General features: G+C 34.7%; 1 protein-coding gene across 1 annotated transcript; it reads right to left on the bottom strand.

The window, feature by feature from the left end:
• Positions 1-140: 140 nt before the first annotated feature.
• Positions 141-4,640, bottom strand: LOC127091142 (protein phosphatase 2C 32). The gene is made up of 4 exons (XM_051029700.1): positions 1,807-4,640; positions 1,602-1,715; positions 1,155-1,419; positions 141-392 (listed from the first exon to the last, which is right to left on the bottom strand). Exons 1-4 carry the CDS (start codon positions 3,973-3,975, stop codon positions 277-279), a joined length of 2,664 nt encoding a protein of 887 aa, XP_050885657.1. The 5' UTR covers positions 3,976-4,640; the 3' UTR covers positions 141-276.
• Between the last annotated feature and the right edge of the window lie 4,090 nt (positions 4,641-8,730).

An 8,730-nucleotide genomic window follows, 5' to 3' on the forward strand; every position in this document is an offset into this window, starting at 1 on the left:
TCAGGTTCGAAATTCCATTAACATGACGGAAGAGGGATCGCAAAGTCAGCCACGTCACCATAGGAGAAGCAGTGAAAGCCAAGGGCAACAGAAGGGTAAATTCTAAAATAGGACTAAGGTGGATTAGAAGAAAAAGTATATATCAAAAGACTATTTAACTTTGATTTCTAAAATCATTTTACTGGCCCAAAATTGTTTCAACATCAAGATAATATGCAACAAATATGGGGGGGCAGCTAGCCAAAAATTAAACAGAGGAGCACTTTAAAACAAGGGCTATCCCGATGATCTCCAAATCCTTCCCTCCAAAGAAACCACCATGACCGATACATCATCGTGATATTTACGCCGGTCTCCATGAGGAATATCAAGCAATTCATGAAAGTCCATTCCTGCAAATTGAAAGGAAAATAATCATGTAACATCTACTACTATGTCTAGTTTAACCACATGCAACATCTTCACTTTTCTTAAGCTTATTTTATTCTCATCTTGGTTTTTTACCGCCCGACAGCCACTCTAATACAAACATTGTTGGTCTTACAAGTTACAACTCTGTGATACAACTTTCCCTTTAGTTTGATTGGTACTTTTATACCACAGAACACCTAAAAAACCCTCCTCCATTTCAACCAACGAACTTGAGTTTGATCGTTCACATCTTCTATTTCTTCGTTGTTTTTTAGAGGGACTGTGACTAATTACGGGGTCACCCTACATGGCAGCTTACTCTTCAATGAAAAAGATGAGAATAGGGCCACCCCAGAAAAAATGGAACTCTGATCAAGATGTTTGAACAAGAATGATTGTGCGTGTATCGAAAGTATCCAAAAAAACTGACTGTCTTCTAACAATTTTATTCTATGCTTTTATAATTAATTTTGCCTCACCCTAAATTGAAACCAAAGTTTACCTAGTAGTAGTAAAAAAAGTAACTTGATTTAGGTTGAAAAATGTACACCAAGTTTTACAGCAAAACTTAATTCTAGAGTAAAAGTATTCAGATAAATCACTTTCCTCTAATCGTGTTTGTCAATTGCTCGTCCAAACATGTAAAATTATGAAAAGTTGAAACCAAGTTGAGCATGAAAATTCACTCGGATATTAGATATTTAAATAATATTTGAGGGGAGTAGGAGAGTGATGAAACTAACCATTCTTTTTAGCAGCACAGAAGAGAAGCTCTGCAATAAGGTATTGTGCCGGATCACCTTCTGGAACATTTTCCATGAACCATGTGACATGGGCAACTACCTCTTCATTGCTGAAATATTGGTAAAGCCCATCAGAGGAGAGTACCAAGAACCGATCACTTGAGGAAAGTCGGTGGTGAAGAACAGAAGGGGTGCAACTTAGGTAAGGAGCAGAGCCGACATAATTAACTTGAAACACCTCCAGTAGAGCTTCATTAAAAGACGGCTATACCATAACAACATAGAGGTTAGAAAAGGCCCGAATAATTCCACATTAGGCAACCAAAAGAAAACAGTGCCAGTTCAATAAGTAGCTTGGGGCCATATATCTCGCAATATAAAATATATATACATTGATAAAGAGATCAAACTGAATTCAGATGAGTCAAAGTCGGAAGATCAACTGACCCTCTTCAAGAAACCGGCACCAAATGCTCTAGTAACTTTTAAATGTCCTTTCACTCGATCATTTAATATGGCTTGACTATCATCAGGGTGTTCTGCTCTTATTCTGCATACTTCCTGCAGGAAACAGAAATCGATAAATATTTAATTAGACATTTTCTCAGATACTAATCTATTCATCAGTAAACGAGGAGGATGAGGGACACACCTCTTCAATACTGGTGCTGTGATCTGTAGAAAGCTGCAGAGCCCTCATTTTTAATTTGCAAAAGGATATCTCACGGTTTTTGTTCATCTTGATAACATGATTGTTTTGGTTGTGAATTGGGGACTCCTCCGAAATCCTATCCAGCTCCATGCGTACTAATGCCTCTCTAGATCGATTTTTATGCCTAAGGTCATCCTTGACAGAAATAGAATTAGGATGACGATCGTTTGATCTTTCTTGAGCCAAAATCACACGACTATCTCCCAGATTCATGACATAAACATCTTGATCCTTCATCAACATCACTAGAACGCATGATCCCATTATAGCAAGTTCTGGATTTTTTTCCAGATTATGCTCCGCCATTTCCATGTATGCATCTTCTGTTCTTTCAAGGGCTCGAGCCATTGCTCTTAAAACTGCATTATGATCTACTCCAGACCTGCATTTCCTAATAGGTCCCGAGGCTTCTATTATTTTCTCATCAACGCTACTTTCCTCCCTGTGCCAATCATAACTCCAAGGAAAGAGTTTCTTGCACAACGACCTTGGCTTCTTGTACATTTTTTTAATTTTTGCACTGAACGACTTTTTTGAGTTCTGTCGTGTTACAGAAAAAACTGCTTGGTGCTCCTCATTGGTTGAATCAAACCTAGTGCCTCCATTTTCTCCTGATGTAGACGGACCTTCGTCCTGATGTCTAAAGCCATCTTCTCTTGCATTAGACGAGCAAGATCTTGTATGCCCATCTAGTTTTGATTCCTCCGGAACTGAAGAATCATTATATTGATCATCCCAAGATTCCATTTGAAGAAGTTCATAAAGCCTCAAACTTTTTCTCCCTTTACCGGTCAACTTTCCATGTTGAATAGAATTAGAATCAGTAGAGTTACTTCCACAATTAGATAACTGGTGTTCAACATTTACATTAACTTCATCGTTTTCCTCAACTATCTCACTGTTAAATGATTGATCCTTGATTAATTCAGGACCAGAAGAAGCTTCAAAACATTCATGATTGGATTTCATATGAGTCTCAGACATTTCTTTTCTACTGCATTCTGGAGCAACAGTAGCTTTTACGGTTTCATGGACTTCAGGTTTAAGTACGTCAACAGGATTATCTTCATAATCCCAAAGTAAGCCTTCCAATTCTTTGTCTAGAAATCTATAAAGATGGCTCATCAAAAAATCAGGTGCATCCGGTCCACTAAAACCATCATATATCCCAATAAACAACCACCCTTGTTCTTCTGAAAGAACTACATGAACCCTATCTTCACCAGCCTTTCCTTGAGCCCACTGCAAATTATGTGTATGTTTATACTCAGCTTCATATGATCCAACATCGATACCACAGTTCCTAGACACTTCTGGCTTAGACTTCGTGTCTCTGGAATGCCATGCCAATTGAGTAACCGGTTGAAAGAATAACCTTTGCATCCAACTTCCACCCATGGAATGCTTAGAGAAAGTTCGAGAAAACGTGTTCTTCATCGGTCCACTAACACTTCTCATGAGATGTTGTAGACGCGGCCTCCTGCGACCACGCGCAAGGGGTGCCGAAAAGTTTGATTTATCAGTGTCATCAAGAGGACCTGACATAACTCCTTTCTCTATTGGCCCAGACATGAAACCGCCACTTCTATCTAATGGACCTGAAGCAAAGCCTCTCTCCAAAGGACCAGACATAAAACCATTCAAAGGTCCAGAACCACGAGGAACCGGCTGCAAAGGAATCGCAGCAAAAGAAGCAGTTCCCTCAAACGATGCAGCAGGTTCCAAGAAATCACCAGCAAACAATGCACTCTGGTTACCACCAGTCCTTGCTGTGGAAACATTAGCACTAACAGAAGCCCCCGAAATCGTTTTAAACGTAGTTTCAGGAAAATTCTTAGCCTGCTTGTGTAAACCAGAACAATTAGAATCCTCCATGCTATCATGCCTAAAGGAACCACTCAAGGTTTCCGAATCAAGTGTACTTGAATCAACCGTAAACCTCTCTGAGTTCGAGGGACTAATAGCCGGAGATTCAAACAAAGTTGGTCTGACATAACAAAAAGAATGGCCTAAACCTTCATCTAATGGCTCTAAAAACTCCAAATCAACACCATTTTTACCATTGAATGGCACCAAACAACCAACAACACGAGAAGTGCCGTTACCCATTATTGAACAAAACAACACAACCCCACCAGATACCTAAACCTCAACACCCTCAACAAATACAAATACAAACGAGAAACCCAAGTACCTAAAAACCCATCAAACCCCACAACCACCCCATTATCACTCACTTGACCATGCATCATCATCAAACTCCTAACCACAAAAGGATACAACCCATAAGATTTTCCCAATAAAAGTAACATAAAATGAACCAAAAAAACACTCTTTAGCTCAAAGGGTACAGATCAAACCACAAAAATAATCAATTTGATAAAATTATTTTGATCTAACCTCATGGATAAACCTAGGTAGATCGAGAACAGTCATGAACAGATCTAAGAGCAACATAAAGAAACAGAAAAACCCATTTCACGGTTCACTTATAAAAAATAAATATTAAAATTTAATTGTTTATTTTTTTTTGGGTGGAATCTGAGAAATGAACGCAGGAAAGAACCGTGACGAAGTTGATTCGAGAAAGTGAGGACTAGGTTGACCAAAGAGTGTGTGTGTTGTGTTGTGTTGTGTTTCGGTTGGGGAAAAAAGGGGAGAACAAAGATTGAGAAAGGGGGAGAAAAATTTGTGGGGTTTTTGGATGCGATATTTAAAATGAAAAACCCAAAAAGAAAATTATTTAAATAATAATTGGAGATTTGGTTTGATGATGAAGAATCAAAGGGTTTGAGTTCATCAAGGACAGTCTATTTATTTCTTGGGGTTTTCAAATTGTTTGTTTGCGAGGGTAAAAGCATGTAAAATAAAAAGGTGTGTTGAATAAAAAAAGACTTTTGTGTTGAAAAGATAAATTTTAAACTTTCAAAATACACATACAAATTTTGATTTGACTTTAAAATAGTTATATTATTATATTGAACATCACCATAAGTTCAAACTTAAAAGTTCGTAAGTATAAGTTATTGTGGCTTTTATATATATATATATATATATATATATATATATATATATATATATATATATATATATATATATATATATATAATTTTAAAAAATAAATTAATTGTTTAACTAAAAATGAAACATGTTTAAGATCACTCTAAATTATTCTTTAACTCAATTTTTAATTAAACTTATACATGATCTTTTAAGTAATTGACTAAATACAAATTTATTTTTTAATTAATGTCGATTTTTTTGCCACGTGACAGAAATTACTCTTGTGAATTTGATATATATATATATATACTCGATTTTCTTTTCCTTTCTCATTTTAAAGTAGTTGTAATAGTGATTTTTCTCTCTCTCCTTTGGCATACCAAAAGTTTCCCTTATCTTTCATCATTTTTTTTCCAACTTGAATAACATTTACATTTCCCTCATCCAGATCCAAGTTCTTGTCATTTCCTCTAAGATAAAATTGATTGTCAACTAATAACTTTCTCAAGTTGCCTTCATTTCATTTTTGCATGGTTACTCATTCTCACTCAACTGATAATGGACCACAAATCGTCATGTAAATAGATGACGAGAATATTTCTGCAAAGTTTGTGGTGCTCTATTAGCTTTTGTGTTTTTTATGTTGTTACAAGCATGCTTTCTTCTTTCTTCATATTCATGCTCATTTTCTGTTTTTTCTCTAGTTTTTACTCTTCCAAATCATTTTTATACATAACATTAATGAAAATAGTATATTTGCAAAGCATGTGGTTTCTAATATCTTTTGTATTTTTTAGTTTTTAACTCTTAAATATCGACTATCGATTTAGTTATTTATATTGTTACAACTATCTTTCTTCATTCTTCATGTTCATGTTAATGTTATGTTTTTACTCTGTAAAATCATTTTACATAAAAATAATGAAATGAATTTGTTTGCAAAGGTTCTGCTTTCTACTTTTGTGATTGTTCATCATGACTTTTCCATGTTCATGATTTTAGATCCGCGGAAAATCATGTCAAGACCACCAATCTTTATCAGCGATTTAAAGTTTGATTAAAATGTTTGGAAATTTGTCATTCGTTTTGTCGATTTGTGGATCGTAAAGGAACGCAATAGATAGCAACATGTTGAAGTTGTTAGTGCGTGAGGCATTTTTTTATGAGGAGAGAGAGAGAGAGAGTGAAGAATAATTATTATTATTATTGAATGCGATTATTAAAACTGAATTACAATATATATATATATATATATATATATATATATATATATATATATATATATATAACTACGTTACTTGTATATTAAGTAACTAACAAACTCTAATCGCATTCAATAATAATAATAATTATTCTTCACTATCTCTCTCTCTCTCTTCATAAAAAAATGCCTCACGCACTAACAACTTTAACATGTTGCTATCTATTGCGTTCCTTTACTATCCACAAATCGACAAGACGAATGACAAATTTCCAAACATTTTAATCAAACTTTAAATCACTGATAAAGATTGGTGGTCTTGACATGATTTTTCGCGGATCTAAAATCATGAACATGGAAAAGTCATGATGAATAATCACAAAAGTAGAAAGCAGAACCTTTGCAAACAAATTCATTTCATTATTTTTATGTAAAATGATTTTACAGAGTAAAAACATAACATTAACATGAACATGAAGAATGAAGAAAGATAGTTGTAACAATATAAATAACTAAATCGATAGTCGATATTTAAGAGTTAAAAACTAAAAAATACAAAAGATATTAGAAACCACATGCTTTGCAAATATACTATTTTCATTAATGTTATGTATAAAAATGATTTGGAAGAGTAAAAACTAGAGAAAAAACAGAAAATGAGCATGAATATGAAGAAAGAAGAAAGCATGCTTGTAACAACATAAAAAACACAAAAGCTAATAGAGCACCACAAACTTTGCAGAAATATTCTCGTCATCTATTTACATGACGATTTGGGCTATAACTTGGATAATATCACAACATACTCCCTTATAAACCAAATTGTCGAACACAAACTAATCATAGTCTATCTGAATTATTCCTAATTTCTTTTTTAAAGTTAGGATTTTGTTGATCTTCAGTTTTTTGGTGAAAATGTCAGTTAAATGTGCTTCACTCGAGCAATGTCTCACTTCAAGTTCATACTGGTTTACCTTCTCCCTTAGAAAATGAAACATATCCTTAATGTGCTTACTCCTTCCATGCAAAACTAGATTCTTTGCAAGATTAATAATACCAGAGGTTTCTTCACTTCGACCTTCATCTCTTCCAGCACAGATCTGATCCAAATTGTTTGACAAACAGCATAGGATCATGTTATATATTCAGCCTCACATGATGATAATGCCACCACGGGTTGCTTTTCTCGAGCACCATGAGATTGGGGCACCAAATACTTGAAAGAAGTAACTAGTTATGCTTCTTCGATCTTCCTTGTCTCCACACCAATCACCATCTGAAAAGCAATTAATCATAGCTTATTTGCTTTCAGAATCTCGTCGAAATAGATTTCCATAGTTTGTCGATCCTTTTAAGTATCCCATTATTATTCTTGCAACCTTCATATGTGACACATTTTGTTCACTTGTGTATATGCTCACTAATCCGATTGAGAAACCTATATCAGGTCGATTATTGCACATATATCTCAAAGATCCGACCATTTGTTTGAACAAAGTGACATCAACTTTATCTTCCTCACCATGCTTCTCCAACTTCAAATTTGGTTTGACCGGTGACGATGCATGACTCGAGTCTTCCATCCTAAATCTCTTGAGTATCTCTTGACATACTTTCTTTGATGTAGCATCATACCTTGCTTCGACATTTAAAATTCCATGTCTAGGAAGTATGACAACTTTCCTAGATCCGACCTTTCAAATTCCTTCTTAATCGAATCTTTGAACTTCGACAAGTTATCCAAGTTATTTCCTGTTACTAATAAGTATTGGCCAAGCGACCCCATTTTTCACAGTTATAGCATTGCACACCTTTTTTCTCTTTTTTGTCTTTGTAATAGGAGTTTTCTTCACCTCTTTTGGATGAATTAGAATCCATGTTGTCGCGCTGCAAAAATAGTTGAGCATATTGCACACTCAAAGATACAACATAGTCGCCACCAAAATTTATTTATTCCAAAGGAAAGAGAAAATTTCAATAAAACCCAAGGGAAAGAGAAACAGGGTAAGGAAGTTGGTTATCCAAGGGGAAGGTATTAGTATCTCTCATATTTGTTGTACTCAACGGGAACCATTTTGATTGTTCTTTGTGTGAATGGGTGTTATTTTCTAAAGTTACTTTTGAATGGTAAAAAAGTAAAAATAAGTTTATTAATTAGTGTGCTCGCCAAGGATCTGAACCCTTGTGCCTACATATTCTCATGGTGCAATGAGAAAATCAGAGTTATGTAGTTCATGGTAGAAAATATGGATTTGTTGGTTGATTTTAGGGAACAATTATAATTGTATCCTAGAAGTGTATAGACGTTAGCTGATTCTGATCCTTGTTCTGATGCTATAAGTTTTTAGTCTGATTGTTAAGGAACAAATTATAGCAATTCTTTTATGAAAAGAAAGAGAAATATTTTGAAAAAGGTTTGTATGATAAAAATAAAAGAAAGAGTTGCTTGAATTGAATTAAAAAAGAAAGAGTTGCTTGGATTACAAAAGAGTTGTGAAATGAGGAAAGTATTGTGTGGATGTTGTAAAAGTATTGTTTAGACCAATATTGTGTTGTTCGAATCCATATAACAGGTGTTTATGAACCAAAGAGTGTGGCGTTAACCAATAGATGGTGATTAGCCATTGCAAAGTTGTAGGGTTTTTCCTAGATCTGGGAAT

This window comes from Lathyrus oleraceus, chromosome 6 (genome assembly GCF_024323335.1).
Source record: "Lathyrus oleraceus cultivar Zhongwan6 chromosome 6, CAAS_Psat_ZW6_1.0, whole genome shotgun sequence".
NCBI classification, from domain to species: Eukaryota; Viridiplantae; Streptophyta; class Magnoliopsida; order Fabales; family Fabaceae; genus Lathyrus; species Lathyrus oleraceus.